Consider the following 17,411-nt stretch of genomic DNA (forward strand, 5'->3'; position numbering starts at 1 on the left):
GTGGTATCATCAGATGAAAAAATGTCGCAGTGATGAAAAGCAAATGACTTTTTATTCACATCATGTGATGCAAACTTTAGGAACTGTGAGAGGGGAATCATGGTAAAAAACGGCAGAGGCACTTCAGATATTTTTTAAGCACTAGGGAGAGAGTTATTGTTGTTTTATTTTATTTTATTTTAACTTAGGGGAGGGACATTCAACTTCAAATGGTTGTAGTTTTTATTTATTTTAAATACCCTCAGAACCCCGAAACCTGCAAGTGGGTTTGAAAGGCATTTTTTATTTAAAATCTCCAAAATTGCATCAGTTATGGTTATTTATGGTGGAAGAAGGGTCATGCATTTTTCCCCAGTCATTCTGGGAGGCTAAAGGAAAATATTTTAGTTCTCGCGAACGTTATGATGTAAAAACAACCAAAACAGAAAAACAAAAAACAAAACAAATCACATCATAATGATTAAACCTAATCTGGGGGGGGACTGTTCGATATTTATGAGAGTGGAGGGGGTGGTGCAAAACTTTAAAGCACAGGGGAGGAAGTTTCCTTTTCTGATTTGTAGTAGCATTTAATACCCTCACAATCCCAAAATAGGTTTGAAATGCATGTTTTCTTTAAAAATCTCCAAACCCACATCAAATATGGTTATTTATGGTGAAGGGGGGGGATCATGCATTTTCCCCCAGTCACTAAGGGAGGCTCAAAGAAAAATATTTGTGGCTCATATCCGTGACTCCCAGGAGGGTCATGACATAAAAAACAAACAAAAACAAACAAACAAAAAACTAGGCCACAATCCAGCCACTCCATAACTCTAATAAATAAAATTAAGATTAAGATTAAGATTAGCCTTTATTGTCTCCCTTAGGAGAAATTTACCTTGGACAACCGAGAGACCCAGGCCACACAGCCACACAAATAAACAGTCAGACTACAATTAACACACAGTATTCTTCTCGGATCCATCATCCATCATCCATCTCATATAAAGTACAGTCCCTAAATATAATCTACAAGTCAGTGTATGAAGCCCTGTTTACCAGTTTGTTTGTTTTTTCATACATAGGCTATACCACCCCTTTGGACATCATGTGGTTTTTATAGCCTTTAATAATAATAATAATAATAATAATAATACACTATTCATCATTAACGTGTCGACCAATGGGAGAGGGCGTTCAGGATGGCAATACTGATCACATGACCCTCTCTCCTCCAGACTGCATGCAGTTTGGTATTAAAATGTTTTCAGTACCACCAACCATTGTGTTGTTACACATTTGAGATGATAGACGCATGCTGAGCCATTTTAACCATTTATAACATCACCTTGGTAACCGGGACTAACGGTGCTCGCGGCGAACAACGTTCCAGCCGTTATTTTTGAGGGTGTATCCAAAAAGTGCAGCGCTACTGTAGGCTGAACAAGCTAGCTGCTACCGTTAGTCAGGTCGGACGGCGGCGAGGCCCCAACCGGACGGGAACACGGGGGAACCATGGCCAACATCGCAGTTCAGAGGATAAAACGGGAATTTAAGGAGGTGCTGAAAAGTGAAGAGGTTGGTTGTCACATTTGCCTCTGAATATTGCTGCTTTCCGTGTTTATTCTTTGACTGGGAGGCTGAATGTGAGTGACGCGTCGCTGGCTGTCAGCTTTGTAATCACCAGGCTGCTAGCTTTAGCTTCAGACACGGCAGTGCATCCGGCTTCATAAATAGCTAATGGAGCTAGCTGTTAATGTGCCACTGTTGTGAAGTTAAAGCCAAAGGTATTACTGTTGTTAGCAAGCAGATTATCAGGCTATTAGAACATTATCTCAATTAAGTGAGTTCATATTGCTAACTGGCTAGCTTACCATGCCTTCTATGGTAACCATGCAGCCGTGTTAGCAAAGAAAGATTGGTGTGCTCCGCGTGTACTACTAAAGGTTTGCTTTCACATATGTCCCCCCTGTATCTGCAGAGATTGTTATCAACTTACGTTACACGTATTATATGTAGATCCGTCAGATGTGTGCAACAAGTTGAGGTCAACTTTGGCTAATGCTGCTGGGGGGGTGTCAACTTCTGCTGCATAGGCAGGTTTGAGTTTGACAGCGAGCTAGCTTAACACTTTGCAGCCTGCCTGTCTGCTGTAGTCATATCGCCTCTTTGCCTTTTCACTCTTTCAGACGAGCAAAAACCAGATAAAGGTGGATCTGGTGGATGAGAACTTCACAGAACTTAAAGGGGAAATAGCTGGGCCACCAGACACACCATATGAAGGTGAGGGGCTAATTTAAACTCACTGCTAACCTGTGTGTATGATGGCACAAGTTCATTATGTGATATTGGGCGTCACTGACATCCGTCAACTAACTATTTCAAGAGTCCTTTTAATCCTTAATAACATAAACTAAACCTTAACAGTGCTTGCTTGAAAAAGCCCTGCCATGACTTGTGAATAATTGTCTAATTTCTTCCAGGGGGTAGATATCAACTAGAAATTAAAATTCCAGAGACGTATCCATTCAATCCACCCAAGGTAGGGATTCATCACTCTTACTGGTACTGATAACCATCCCTTTCCTTGAGGACATTGGCCTCAGAAATGTTTCATTAAGTGTGCTAATGTGCAGATGATTTGCTCCGTCCCCTTTTCATGTAATATCTCAGGTGCGGTTTATCACAAAGATCTGGCATCCCAACATCAGCTCGGTCACAGGTGCAATATGTCTGGACATTCTCAAAGACCAGTGGTGAGTGAATGTGTGCTAGCATTCCTGTCATTCTTTATCTATCACATATCCATCATGAAATACTTTCCTAGTCTTGTAAGACAGTGTCTTCCTGACCAAAGCCATGGCCATATCTAATGGGGTATTTCTACCAGCAGGTTGGTTCTGTTTGTTTTAGCTCGGTATGCATTTTTTGAAAAGTGAAAATATGTGGATGGTAACTTCAGTACCTTTGGAACTGTCCCCATTTTTGTCGCTTCTCTGTCTGGGGTACCTAGCACACAGATCAGCTACTGACAGGTGTATCTTGAAACGCTGCAGTCTGTTCATTGGACAGCAGAGAAGAAACACTCATCAACACAGCTAGCTGCTTTAACCAATGTTCATACTGTGACAAGTTTTTCAAACATTAGTAAACTATAACTATAAAATAAGAGGATGTTTCGCAGCCTCTAGCAGCAGCTGTAGACTAAGACAAAAAAGATTTAATTCATTGGGCGGACTGCCAGCAACTTTTAACGTGAAACATTTACCTCCTTTACTCATTGCATGACATGACAACGTGAATGCATCAGAACACCTTAAATTTCAATAAGACAACTTAGACCACTCCGTTTGTTTTTTTGTCCTTCCTGGATGACACACTTTTAGTAATGAATGGATCTTTAAGTGTTTAATAAAGGTATATTAATTGCGGCTGGATTATGTGAACTGCATGTATTCTAATCCTCATTTGGAGAAAAAAAACTTGTCGGAGCGTTGTTCCTGCGTGCTTTGGAAAGACTAAACCCCCGCACTTGCCTGAAGAGGAGTCACTGCACAAACCTGCTATTTTTAAATATTCCATTAAGAGAGTCTCACTGCAGCCCGCAGCCCCGTTCTATGGACAATAAACAGGGCGCAGACTTCACTCTGTATAACCGGTGACCTCGGAAATACAGCGAGTGCTGCTGACAAGTGACAACAGCCCCACCCATATGTAAGAGTTCTGTCTGCAGTGGCAATGCTAAACCGATCTAAGGGCTAGGACCCTCTTTGTATATGTTATTTTTGTTTGCAGAGATATTGTACGTAAAGCCTTTGAAGGCAACGCTGTTCCAGTTACTGTTCTAATATCCACCTCTGTCAACAATTTGATGACTAGACAATCTTTTTGGCAGTAATTTCATTTTTAAAACTGTGCAAATAGCCCCAATATGCACTGATCTATACTCCTACATTTTATACATTGGTACAGTATAAAAAATAGCTACAACAAGGTTAAATAGAGGTCGAACATGATGACATGAAAGGCATTAGTTGTTATATTTATCCCAATAAGTGTCGAGGCACATTTTAGATCAAAGATGTTTAAACTAGCCAGTCCACTATCACATTGAGTATTAAACTCAAAACCCATTGGTTGTTGGTCTGATGACTATTTAGCCTCTGGGGGCAAAGGCCAATATTTTGGGGGCTCCGATGTATCCAGCAGATATCGGGATAACGGATATTTGTGCAGGGACTTCCTCTCCCGTTCGCCCATCATTGTTTACAGTTCAATTAGCAATTTGAGATGCATGAATCGAGATGGAAGTGAGAGACAACTTCTGCGACTTGATTTTTTCACGAGTAGCCAGCTAATAAATCAAAGAAAATCTAAATCATCATCAGACAAAAGCTGATGGGTTCAGAGATTGCATTTTGGCCCATTCTGCTTATTTTGCTCTCCACACAGACTGTTTATTTGCTTGCAATCAAAGCCTACTTAGACATAAAATGGTCAATACTACATGGACTATGAACAGAGACCAGACTGCTTACAAAACCAAAACATTGTCTTGTTGCCCACAGATTCTGCATACAAATGCAGATATCAGTTTATAGAGATTAGTTTAGTATTGAAAATATATCCCCAGTGCTCCTATGCAGGAACAGAAACTTTTATGTAAACACGTCTGTTAAAGTCCACGAGAAAAGCTGACATTGTTTTTGTGTTGCACTAAGCAGTGTCCTGTATGTTCTTTCAGGGCAGCAGCTATGACACTGAGGACAGTCCTTTTGTCACTACAAGCCTTACTGGCAGCTGCAGAACCAGATGATCCTCAAGATGCAGTGGTAGCCAATCAGGTGGGTGTGCTGGTGTATCTATGTTTTGACTTTTGTTTGAAACTGATATTGTATTTCTAATTTTTTAGGCAGAGCAACATATGCATATAATATTGTGCTCCCCTCCATCTGACACCAGATATTGTGCAGGTATTTGATTATTGTAGTATTGTGATGTATCTCAAATGCTTTCTGCTTGGAAAAGCTTCAATTACACGGAGAGTTCTCACATTATTATGACAGTGTTTAAGTGAAAATAACTCTCATAACCTTAGCATTTACAGAGCCTGTCATTATATAATCCTGGTATGGTTAGGGACCTCTATATTAATCTGTAGGAGTTCTAGCAGTGTAAATTGAACAGTGAATTCCTTTAAAAAAAATTGTCACAATTATAGTGATATTTGATAGTTGTGTCAGTTTCATTTAGCCCTACAGTGGCACCTGCAGAGACATACTACTTACTAGTGGATGGGGCTTGTTGATAGACTGCTGTAGATCTGTCATCAGAAAATTAATTAGCATCAATTTTACTGTGTTTAAGGCATTTGAAAAATGTAATAGTTCCAGATCCCCAAATGTGAGATTTTACTCCTATTTTTTGTCTTATATGACAGTATATTAAACATTGGGTCTTAAGTAGTCAGTCGGTTAAAATAAGGCACTTGATAATGTCACCAAGGGCAGAATGTGATTTTGATTTTTTAGTATTTTCATATTAGTTGTAGCCCCACACTGCTGGTTAAGACTGGCGTTTATAACAGAAAGATCCTCTCCAATTTTTTTCTTTCAAATATGACATTTTTTGCCTTAAATTGACAATAGGAAGTGAAGACATACAGGAAGGATTGACAGGGAAAGATTTGGGCAAGGTAAGCTTCTAATCCAGGACATTGATCACGACATGCACCTCACACATCTGCCTCTGTCAGTAGGATGTGTCAAAATCCTACTGTCCACCTGGTTTCCTTGAACCAGGTGGACATCAAATTGCTGACCCGAGTATCACTTGCTTATTTTTTCAACTTAACTTTCAGACACAGAGGTTGCTAAAGTTTAGGCTGTTATGTATCCTGAATTTCAAAAAATCAGGACGAGAACTGTATTTTTTACCAAACGACTGTTGAACAAATCCCATCATCTACCGGGCACACAGATGTGTACTTGACAGCTGTGTACTAAATGTTACACATTTCAAAACCTTAACTATGATGGCCTTGGGACACCATACTGTAGCAGGTAAATATGGAAAAGCTGCTGAATCTATTTTGTTTTGCACCCCCTCTCTCATGTTGACAGAATGTCACTGGAGAAATCATACGATCTTGACTTTAATAAGATAAATTATTAGATTCCACCAAAACTTGCCGCAGAGGAAATGTTGGTCTTGCTTGCAACTTTGATGTTAAAAGTCGAGTAGATTGGTCTGTTCAGGTTTTCATTTCGAGGTCACCTGCGGATGACTCTGGATTGTTACCTCAAATTACCTTTTAAGGATGGATGCATCATGCTTCTTTCTGTGCTGCTCACCGGTCGTTTGTTGTTACAGTTGTGACATGTTCAGTAATATTCAGTACAGTGCTTGTAAAATGAACCTGTTGTGAAATATCATGTGTAGGCAGTGAGCTGTTTGCCCTTCACCTCCTTTTACTGAACACATTACAACACCTACGTACAGTGCAATCACTAATCCTTGTGTCATGCACTGTAGTAACACTAATCTATTGCTTAGCAGCCCACATCCCAGTGAAACACATGAAGGAATGAAATGAGGTTAGATAAGATTTAGTGTAAGATGTTTTTTATTATGTACATCTCCAGCCAGCTTCTGTTTTCAGCACAGTTTGCAATTTGTCAGAGGTCCAATATGGAGTAGAAATCTGAGGCTGTTCAAGAGGTTTGGACAGTGTTGCACTAAATTGCGGGGTTTCCCACACATGCATTTATTTGTGGTGCACCACCACATTATCAGCATGTGCTGCCATATTTAGATTTTGAGTTTCTCTCCCATGACAGAGTGTGCTCTGGGCACAGACAGAGCAACAGATCACCAGGCCCCTTGAAAGTGAAATGTAACGGTAATTCATATAGTTTTAGTGTTTGTTGTTTTCCAGCCTACTTATGATGAAATTGGCCACGTTCCCATGGAAACAGCACCTGTAATCCATTGATCTGATCCGCTCTGAATGATCCGATCACAGACTGATCGAAAAAAGTCTTAGTCTCTTATTTTTATTTAAAAGTAGTTTAAATGCTAATATTTCATGAGGATAGAAAAGCTACACCTGCATTTGATTTTAGAAATGCAAACACAGCATAGAAACAGACTGCTGGGCACCACTGGGCAGAAACTGTAGCTGTACTTGTTTCTTTGGCTCTGACTGTCTCATCAGCAACCAACATTTTGCAGAGAGTAAAAAAAAAAAAAGTACAATCTTTTGTGTAGCCACACATACACTCGATCATAAGTGCACTTCTCTTCCATATGTGCTTGCGGAGCGAAACAAAGAAGAAAAGCACCATGTTACGGTTGTTGACGATGGTATACTGAACCCCTTTCAAACAAACTTTTGTTGTTTTTCACGTTTGTTCATCACACAGTACAAGCAGAACCCAGAGATGTTCAAACAGACAGCGAGGCTCTGGTCTCATGTCTATGCAGGTGCTCCTGTCTCCAGTCCGGAGTACACACGCAAAATAGACAAACTCTGTGCCATGGGCTTTGAAAAAGTAAGTATTTCTCAACTTTTTGTCCTCCCCTACTGTGCTTTGCACTGCTGAATTCTGCTGCAGAATAAAATACTGTTTTTGAATGTGCTTTGTTTTTCTCCCTAGAATGCAGTAATAGTGGCGTTGTCGTCGAAATCCTGGGATGTGGAGACAGCGACAGAGCTACTGCTCAGTAACTGAATCTTGACACCCTCTTCATCTTCCTCTTGAACCCTATCCCTCCCCCCTTACTCCTCACACATACACACCCTCTCTCCCCTGAATTCCTGCTGTCTCAAGGCATCTCTTCCCCTGTTGCACCCTCTGTTTCTCAGTGGACTCCTCACCTCCACGCTCCCCCCTCTCCTCCTCCTCCTCCTCCTCATCCTCTATCCTCTATCCTCTCCGCTCATCACCTCTGCTGTACCACACTCCAATCAGTCGCTCTATGAGCTCTTATCTCTGGTTTCTTTAAGTTCATTCAACATTCCACTCAGCGCTACAATCAGAAATTCAACCACATCTTCGGCCCTTTTGAAGCAAATGCCAGACTTAAGACCCCGCCCACGCCCGCCACTCTCCCAGCTTTTTTGGCTGTGACAAAGAAGCGGCTGTCAGCGGCTTATCCTTGCCTATGCAGTGCATTTACCTTCATTCGTGAAAACCTTTGTAGGAGTGAGTCAAGCCATTCAAGGAGGCTCTTTTGGACCTGGTCTTGTTTTTTACACACTTGTGGGCTGGTCCTCTAAATAGGGATTGAGCCTTAAAACACTTAAAATTGTTATCTCATTTGTAATATGTCTTATCTTACCTCCACTTCATTGATCCTTACACAATAAACACTAAGTAATTTGGGGTACTTTAAAGTGACAAAGGCTACTAAATCAGTAGTAATTTAAAATTTTAAATGTTTTGAATATCTTGTACCATCACCAGGAGCTTTTGTGGGCACTATAAAGTGCAGAAACCTGAAATTTGGACATTAAATTAAATTGTGGGACAGTAAAAATGGTGCACCAGGTAACAGACACTAAACAGACCCAGAGAACGACAAGGCTTATTTCCTGTTCTGGAGGCCAGCTCTTTAAGTGTCACAGAGGTGTTCACACAGTAGCCATACTCATTTCCATGCAACGTTTTCTCCCAACTTCAGCTGTCTTACAAATCCAAAGCTCCTGCAGCAAAACCCAGCTTCCATCCCCCACAACTGTTTTCAACATGGCTTACTTCACCTGTCCCTTTCCCCCACATTTTTTAAAACTTTTATTTGGTTTTGGCCTCCTGCAGGAATACACTTGGATTCTTGTTTTTAAACTGAAAGAAAACAGAACAAACAAACAAATAAAATAAAATAAAAAAGTTCAGCGGTAACACAACCTGTCACAAGTCTGGATGGAAATAGTTCAAAACGAGTTTGAAAAATATTGCATCATCTTAACTGCGCCAACAGATAAATATGTCTAAAATGATTCATCTGTAAATAAAGATAATAAAGTCTGTGTAAATTAATCCACACCTTTCCGTGACGTCTCTTTGGTGCGCTGTATACTTAACTGGATTCATTTTTCCTCAGCGGAAACACAACAAGCCCATATTCCCAATAAAGACAATATTCCTACTCAGCCTTTACATGGCTAATGAAAATGGATATTTTACTAATAGTTCAGAGTACATGCAGCCAGTAACGTGCCCTAACATGTAGTTTGTCACATTAAAATATGGAAAAGTCAAACAGCTGCAGCTGCTTGTCGTTTTGCTTCTATGCATCAAAATAGGATTTTTCAAAATTTCGTACTGGAGTCTGACTTGATTGGTAGTACGAACTCGTCCCTCCCGCTTTCATTTCTTCAGCCACTTTTGTGAAAAGAACAGTATTGTTTCATTTGTCCATATCCAAATACCTGTTGATATTAAGTTCCTTATTGTTGCTGCTTTTAATGTTTAAAAGCTGGTCTGCATCTCTACTATACAGCCTTGCAAACTGTTGGTGAGATGGTTTGTGTCCAACATATCCACAACAAATGTACAGAGCTAACTGTAAACAGGCAAGAGGCTGGGTATCGCAACCTTTTGTAAAAATCCCAATTCAGGAGTATATTCTGAGTGCACTGTATACATGCTCAAATAATGATATTAAACCCGAATAATACCGACATATCCTACACATCTTAATCGAAAAATGTAAAATGTCAAATTGTCATATTCAGAAAAATAGTTGAAGATTCTTATAAATTTAATCCTAATCCTTATATTGACAAATAAAACAGTTCATGCTTGTTGATGTTTAGAATCTAACTTGTTAATAAGCTTATTTGGCTGTGCATGCATTTGAATAAAAACTAGGATGGTACACTAAATCTACAAAAAACAACAGAAATTAAACCCACAGGGAATTGCATTGCTAGTGAAAATGGAGCAAGCAAGCCAATTTAGAAGAAGAAAATGCGCGCAGAAGAACTGGTGAATTGCTTATGCAGATTTGCCTTTTTTTGTACAGTAGCTTTTGGACCTGTACAGTATTTCCTGCGCTGCTGTTGCATACAGTGGTTGAGCAAGCACATTTTTCTGTGCATTTAGAGCATCAACAAGGATGTGACACAGGCTCTTATCATAATGTTCAGATCACCTTGCTTCTAGTGAGAACGAGCACAATAACAGATGGCCTGCCTGGTGGCGTGTTGTGTCCATGCTGAACCTCTCCAAGAATCCCTGGCGGTAATCTGAATGCTACATTTTAGCCTGCATACTGGCACCGAACAGGAGGAAAAGCTCACATTGATGTGTTTATGTCCCCTAATCAACAGTAGTATGTAGTGTAGATCCACCAAAGCACCTCAGTGACAATATTACGGTGGATTTGACTGTACAGGGCTGCACCTGCTGCTCAGCAAACTAGCCTCAGGTTTCACAGGCGCCCCGAGTGACAAAAGCTCATTTTGTGTCCTTCCACTAGAAGTTGGCATATCTCTCTAGCCATCTGGAACTCCTCCAAGCATCCCAGAGCAGAGAGGACAACTGTACTACATAGGGTTGAATACACAAAACCAAAAACACACTTCTTCCTGGCACTGAGATAATCACTCTCTGTGCTATTAAAATGCACGCCAAATAAATTAACTTGTTGAATTATTAAAATGTTAAAGGCTTCATTGACGTGACTTCATCACAGCGGAACCCACCCCTACCCTGCCATGGACTCTGTGACCCCCATCTTTCTGCAAGAAGCCCACATAGCATAAAGGCCACAAAAATATGTATTATTATTTATTAAATATTGATCACATCTCTGAAGTGCCTAGCCCTTGCAAATCTATAAATACTGGCTGAGCAAAAAAATGTTTTTATTAGAATAATTTCAAGTTCCAGTAACTGATTATGAACCATCTGCCTGTCTTGTGAGTCAATGTCAGAAAGTCACAAGTTCCTGGATCCAAAAATCATTTTGGGACAAACTTTTCTTTCCTACTTTAGCGTAATGTAGGATGAGTAATTAATATTAAAATGATTCTTTGGGGTATCGGTATCCTCAACAAAAAAGATGATTCAAATAGTACAACTTAAAAAAAAAATTTTTTTTTATTTGCAACTTTTAATGCAAATATGACTTGCAGAAAGTGCCTCAACTTGGCTGAAAATCTGCCATCGAGAAGTATTACTTAAAAACAACCGTGACATGTTTTATTGCTATTTTTAATGTATATAATATTTGTATACCTCTAAAGACCTAGCCACAGTAATGTATGTATAACTGAGTGATTGATTTCCTTGTCTTTTCTCCTTCTTGCCTTCCTGGTGTTGGCAGTGAGTTGTAGGAGTACGCCAGCAGCTCACCTGGCTGCAGGCGTTTGATTGACAGCTGAATAGCCCAGTGTGTGGTGAGGCGATGATTCGTGAGCATCCTGTTTCTCTCAGTCTGCTGCTGTTATGTGATAGCCCGAGTTTTATTCCGTGTCTCAGTCAGCAGACATGCTGCCTCCCCTGCCAAGCAGTAAGAGCTTCTCTGTGAGGACGGCCAGATGAAGTGGCGCCCTGCTATCTGCAACTGAGTTCAACTGGGGTTGAACGGGCAGCATGTAGGTCTGTTAGGGGATGAAACCAAAGGTTAGATTGCTGGTTGCAGTTACCTTTAATTTCTTCCTGGAGGTGTTAATAAATGCTCAAGATGATTCCAATAATCTGCCTGGCGATGCTGCTTCCAGAAGGTGAGTCAGATGCTGTTGCATGTGGAAAAAATGATGTCTGGGCTGCTGTTAATGAGTTTAAGATGTGCTGTTTTTAACGTGTGCACATAAATGCTTTTCCTTTGGTTATCCCTTTAAAAGCTGAGAAAATTGGCTCGATTTCTGACATAGAACGAGGGCAACGAGCAACTTAACAACAAACAAAAAGAAATAAGTAAAAAGTTACAAGGAAAATGACTTTGCAGGATATTTCATGCCAAATTGCTGATTCCCTTTTGTCTGCTGTGTTTTTGAAAGAAAGCAAATTAGTTTACTCAAGTTTGCTTACGAAAGTCATCTGAACCCAGCACAAGAAAGCTGATGTTGATCCAGGTTTCAAAGCGTTAAATAATGTGATGCTGAGGTTTAATGGTGTTAAGTGCACTTTGCTTTGTGGGTAATAAGAGTAGTAAAAAGTAGTGATGTTGAAGTTTTTGAAGAAAGGGCATTGTAGAGCATTTAATGCTTACTTTTTTTAGATGAACTGAAAGGCACAACTAGAATGTCTAGGAAAATTCAGTTTAAGCTAAGTAAGTCTATCATGGTCTTCATTGGTCTGCTACAAGAAACTACATTAAAAAGCACTAAGGTTGATTTGCCAAAATCTTGAAAATGACTGATGACCACATGTGTCTCTCTGCAGTGGCTCACTCGGCTCAGGGTCACTTTGCCCACAAGCTTCTGAATGATTTGATGGAGAACTATTCCAGCGCTCTGCGGCCTGTCGAGGACACCGACAGAGCCCTCAACGTCACCCTTCAGATCACCCTCTCTCAGATCAAAGACATGGTGTGTATTCACACATCGGCATGTTCCTCATATTTAAATTCTTAAGTGCTCATTAAATAATGTGTATTGTACATTACGGTACAACATTACTAAACTAAACCAGACAACAGGACTGTGTTGATATTTTGGCCTGAAAAATATCAAATTCTGCAGTTGAATCTGTCATACACAAAAAGTTTCTATTAAAGCTCTAGACATAGATGCCTAATACAGTATGTGATGGTTTTCAGTAATTACCATGAGCTCATCCCTCATTACAGCGCCATAACAAAAAAAGTCAACATTTCTTGTACCATCAATTACTTACACTGCCCCTCTGCTAAGAGTAAAACTACCCAGCCATAACCTTTGATGATGTTTTAGAGAGAGATCAAATAAATACTGAAACCATATACACAGTGAACCGAGGCCTAGAACATGAAGATGTTGAATTTACATTCACTCAGCGTCACCAGAAGTTGAGTTTGTAGATTTGGATGTGTATGAATGACAGACAGACCTCCTACTGTAGAGCCTGGGCTTACTGTTACTCAGCTGGCTCGGGTTCCTGTTCAGGTTCAGTGCTGTGTCAGCCCGCAGTGAATAAGCACTTGTGTTGTGCACGTGTGTTTGGGTGTGTGTGCTTAGAGAGAGGGCTCTCCGTTTGAATGTAACATCACGTTGTCATGTTTGAGAAGAACGCAGTGAGAGGGTAGACTTCGAATAAGTGTGTGTGTGTGTGTGTGTGTGTGTGTGTGTGAGTGTACTGTTACCCCGAGCGGTCATGTTTTCATTGGTTCACTTCAATGAGGCACTGGCATCAATACCTTAACCAACCCCACCCACCCACGCCAGAAAACGACTGCTCATCCACCTGATATTGACAGACGAGTCTGAATTTCAGCTGTTGTGATCCTCTGAGCCCCTCGTAATGCTCAGAGAGTTGATGAGCAACAGAGAAATGAGACGGAGACCAAGAGGATCTTACTTTAAGCTGCTGTTAGATTATAACCATTGTGTGTGTGTGTGTGTGTGTGTGTGTGTGTGTGTGTGTGTGAGTAAAGGATGAGAGGAACCAGGTGCTGATTGCCTACTTGTGGATCAGGCAGACGTGGCATGATGCTTACTTGAAGTGGGATAAAGAGGAGTATGACGGACTGGAGGTGATTCACATCCCCAGCAGCCTTGTGTGGAGGCCCGACCTCGTCCTCTATAACAAGTACGCGAGTACGTCACACACACACAACATTGCTGTTTTTTGTAAAACCCTCATTGTAAAAGGTTACAAGGATCATTGGATTTTCTGAAGTGTGGTTGTAGGAGGAACTTAACCTCAGTAAGAGTATACCTGCAGTAGATGGCAGCTGGCACACCCCCAGTTAGGAATCCGTTGATATCAGATATTAAGGTAGCAGATAAAAATGAGCATCAAAATGAGAAACAAACATTAACTTTGCACTGTATATAGTGTTGTTTTGTTTTGAATCATATTTAATCCATCCACACAACATTTACTACACTTTCTAAATGAGGTGGAGAAATGCAGGGGAGAGACGACCATGCCCACTTTGGAGACTGGAAGTGAATGCCAGTTTGTTTCACTGGCACAGCTTGTAATCAGGTGTCTTTACACAAACAGCTTTTCCTCCTCTTCCAGAGCTGACGATGACTTCTCAGGGCCAATGGACACCAACGTGAGGCTGCGCTACAATGGAGAGATAACCTGGGATGCTCCTGCCATCACCAAGAGCTCCTGTGTGGTCGACGTCTCCTACTTCCCCTTTGACAGCCAGGAATGTAACCTGACTTTTGGTTCCTGGACCTACAATGGCAACCAGGTGTGTAGAAAAACCTGTATACATGTGACCAGTGCGCACTCACAATCCACCAGGATATTGATGATCTGTATCACCTAAATTTAACAGGCTAGTTGACTTTGTTAAATGATACAAGACTCACTCAGGTCGAGACGAGGTGGTAACTGAGACCGGCCGGCTTGAGAAAGCGATCAGACACACATATACTCTTGCTTATGAGTCTCTTTGTTCAGAGATGTTCTTTCTGTGGTCATACATAAGTGTCTATATGCATTTGCTGAAATTGTCTTTTTTTTGTAAAATGTCAGTGGTTGGAGCTGATTGTGTGTCCCCTCTACACTGACTTATCCATCACTCTAATTTCAGGTAGACATCATTATGGGAATGGACAGCGGTGACCTGTCAGACTTTGTGGAAAATGTGGAGTGGGAGTGCCACGGGATGCCGGCCACCAAGAACGTCATCATGTACGGCTGTTGCTCTGACCCGTACCCCGACATCACCTATACGGTGCTCCTGCAGCGCCGCTCCTCCTTTTACATCTTCAACCTCCTCCTCCCCTGCTTCCTCATCTCCTTCTTGGCTCCTCTTGGTTTCTACCTGCCTGCAGACTCAGGGGAGAAGGTTTCTCTCGGAGTGACCGTTCTTCTGGCTCTCACTGTGTTCCAGCTGATGGTGGCTGAGAGTATGCCTCCATCCGAGAGTGTGCCCCTTATAGGTGAGTGCAAGAAATAAGTCAAGAGAACAAGAAAATTACCCTAAATTAGTAAAAAAAACCAAACAAAACAAATAAAAAAAAAATGAAAAAGAAAATATAAAAAACAGGGCTGCAATATGGTCCCTATGGGCGATTGTTGCACCGTCAGTTTTGCGTTTATGAACAGAGCTTTTTTTTGCGACTGATGAGCTCAAATTGTTATTGTAGATGTCTGATAACCGCATGGAAGAGACCCTACAGCGAAATCAAACATTTCTCCATACCTTTCACTGGTCTGTTTGTTATTGTGACCACACCTTGCAAAGGAGTCTCGTTTTGAAATTAGTCAAATTACTGTTACTACCGTTACTGTTACATTACTGTTGTTTACAGTTTTTTCCCCCCGTTGTCTGCTTGCTTTGTGAGTAGATGGTTGCTATGGCAAAACAAACAAGGAAAAGAGCAATGACTACAGATGATGACACTTCAGAAACGAGTAAAAGTGAGATCCAAAAACACACCTTCTTATTGCCCTAGGTGCTGTCAAAGAGAAAGAAACTGTGATCTAGAATGAGATTGTTAATATAAAACCAATATGTATAGCATCTTTAGAATGATTTCACTGGTTAGGAATTTGAGTGAAATTTCTACAAAAAGCAAAAGACAAATGGATTCAAATTATAACAAATATTAAAGACATCCCTATTTTTTATTTTGGTTCTAAGAGCGAACTCCCCTCCCGTCTGTTTTTTGTTTCCATTTGTCACACAGGGAAGTACTATATTGCTACTATGACCATGGTCACAGCCTCCACATCTCTCACCATCTTCATCATGAACATCCACTTCTGTGGTGCAGAGGCCAAACCAGTCCCCCACTGGGCAAAAGTCCTCATCATTGACTACATGTCCAAGATTTTCTTTGTTTATGAGGTGGGTGAGAACTGTGCCTCTGCCTCCTCCTCTTCCTCATCCTCTCACTTCCCCCAGGATGACAGCCATAACCAGCACCTCACTTCCCATATTCATGCAAATGGTAAACCAGCCAGCAGCAGTAGCCGGCAGGAGTGGCAGGGTCGCAAATACTCCCGACCTCAGACCCCCAAACCGCAGCACCATCCGAGAGTGAAAGCCCAGCACCACATCACCAGGGATGAGAGGAGCCACTTCTCCAGCTTTGCTCCTGGAAAATATGAAAGCTCGAATGGGAAAATCCCAACAGGTGACTGCTGTAAAGAAGATCAGAAAGTTCCCTGTTACCCTGTAGACCAGAAGCTTCCCTGCTGCCCCGAAGACAAAAAGCCTCTGCTTCATGGCCCCACTGTTACCTTCGGCCCCTGTGTGTTCTGCAGCCATGCTAGTGGCTTCCCCGGTGTAGACACCAAGCTGGTGCGCAATGTTGAATATATCGCCAACTGTTTCCGAGAGCAGAGGGCCACGTGCGCCAAAGGAGCAGAATGGAAGAAGATCGCAAAGGTGATGGACAGATTTTTCATGTGGATCTTTTTCATCATGGTCTTCCTCATGAGCATCCTCATCATTGGAAAGAAGCCATGATAGTACTACTATTTTTTTTTTTATATTTGAGTCAGTGAAATCTTTTTGGTCAAATAAAAAAGTCAAAGGGACTTTTTAGTTTTTTTTTTAGTTTTTATTTAAACAAACATGTATGTTAAGATTTACGGACTTTGTGGATTTTTCTTTATTAAAGGGATAGTTTGGATTTTTTTAAGTGGGGCTGAATGAGGTTCTCATCCATAGTCAGTGTATTACTACTAGTGATGTAGTACTCAAGATTGGTCTTCATATGGAGACAGTCTCATCTCGGATTTGGACGCATCTTGACTCGGTCTTGTCTCGGTCTCAGACATAGCGGACTCTGGATTTTTAATCAAGACCGGTTGAGACCACAATGGATTTATTTGTTAACATAATTACTGTTGTTGGATCCAAAAATTTCTTCTTCACATCCAGCCAATCACATTTCATTTGTAGTTTGCTTTTTTGTCACTGATTACGGCTTCAAGCCTTCATAGAAATCAATTGCTTTTGACTCAGTCTTGGCCCCTTAAAGGCTTGATCTTCTTCTTGATCTTCTTTCTTGGAACATGCTGGTCTCGGTCAAGTCTTGGTCTCAGTTAGTGTGGTCTTGACTGCAACACAAAGTACTTAAGATTGCAGTTTGGAGCGGTGTGCTGCTTTGTATGGGTGCAGCAGAAAAACATACTTTAGCTACCTAAAGAAAAAAGAATATGCTGATTGCCATCTATTGTATGTAATGCCATGACTATGGTACAACCCACCTGAAAAAAATCTAAACCATCCATGTTAATAAGAACATTATGGATTACAGTGATTTGAAAATAAACACATTTTAATTTGCCTTCAGTGTTTTG

At 41.0% G+C, this 17,411-nt stretch overlaps 2 protein-coding genes across 4 annotated transcripts; both read left to right on the plus strand.

The window, feature by feature from the left end:
• The first annotated feature begins 1,220 nt into the window (after positions 1 to 1,220).
• ube2ka (ubiquitin-conjugating enzyme E2Ka (UBC1 homolog, yeast)) lies at positions 1,221 to 9,027 on the plus strand. Of its 3 annotated transcripts, XM_042493465.1 has the most exons (8): positions 1,221 to 1,560; positions 2,172 to 2,265; positions 2,466 to 2,524; positions 2,656 to 2,738; positions 4,727 to 4,826; positions 4,895 to 4,955; positions 7,407 to 7,535; positions 7,641 to 9,027. In XM_042493465.1, exons 1-7 carry the CDS (start codon positions 1,498 to 1,500, stop codon positions 7,529 to 7,531), a joined length of 585 nt encoding a protein of 194 aa, XP_042349399.1. In that variant the 5' UTR covers positions 1,221 to 1,497; the 3' UTR covers positions 7,532 to 7,535; positions 7,641 to 9,027. The 3 variants fall into 3 exon arrangements, with proteins under 3 accessions (XP_042349399.1, XP_042349398.1, XP_042349400.1); XM_042493464.1 differs by lacking the exon at positions 4,895 to 4,955; XM_042493466.1 differs by lacking the exons at positions 7,407 to 7,535; positions 7,641 to 9,027 and adding an exon at positions 5,631 to 6,003.
• A 2,611-nt stretch (positions 9,028 to 11,638) lies between these two features.
• On the plus strand, positions 11,639 to 17,398 carry LOC121948022 (neuronal acetylcholine receptor subunit alpha-9-II). Its single transcript, XM_042493257.1, has 6 exons — positions 11,639 to 11,716; positions 12,378 to 12,523; positions 13,567 to 13,721; positions 14,160 to 14,340; positions 14,686 to 15,037; positions 15,788 to 17,398. Exons 1-6 carry the CDS (start codon positions 11,668 to 11,670, stop codon positions 16,570 to 16,572), a joined length of 1,668 nt encoding a protein of 555 aa, XP_042349191.1. The 5' UTR covers positions 11,639 to 11,667; the 3' UTR covers positions 16,573 to 17,398.
• The last annotated feature ends 13 nt before the right edge of the window (positions 17,399 to 17,411 follow it).

The sequence above is a fragment of the Plectropomus leopardus genome, chromosome 9, assembly GCF_008729295.1.
Source record: "Plectropomus leopardus isolate mb chromosome 9, YSFRI_Pleo_2.0, whole genome shotgun sequence".
In the NCBI taxonomy this organism is placed as follows: domain Eukaryota; kingdom Metazoa; phylum Chordata; class Actinopteri; order Perciformes; family Serranidae; genus Plectropomus; species Plectropomus leopardus.

What these genes read in the sequence shown, in the direction of transcription:
- ube2ka (XM_042493464.1), top strand. Translation starts at nt 1,498, where the DNA reads ATGGCCAACATCGCAGTTCAGAGGATAAAACGGGAATTTAAGGAGGTG. An exon ending in AGGTGCTGAAAAGTGAAGAG is followed by an intron (nt 1,561 to 2,171) that starts GTTGGTTGTCAC and finishes TCACTCTTTCAG; the next exon opens with ACGAGCAAAAACCAGATAAA. An exon ending in ATCCATTCAATCCACCCAAG is followed by an intron (nt 2,525 to 2,655) that starts GTAGGGATTCAT and finishes GTAATATCTCAG; the next exon opens with GTGCGGTTTATCACAAAGAT.
- LOC121948022 (XM_042493257.1), top strand. Translation starts at nt 11,668, where the DNA reads ATGCTCAAGATGATTCCAATAATCTGCCTGGCGATGCTGCTTCCAGAA. An exon ending in GGCGATGCTGCTTCCAGAAG is followed by an intron (nt 11,717 to 12,377) that starts GTGAGTCAGATG and finishes GTCTCTCTGCAG; the next exon opens with TGGCTCACTCGGCTCAGGGT. An exon ending in TCTCTCAGATCAAAGACATG is followed by an intron (nt 12,524 to 13,566) that starts GTGTGTATTCAC and finishes GTGTGAGTAAAG; the next exon opens with GATGAGAGGAACCAGGTGCT.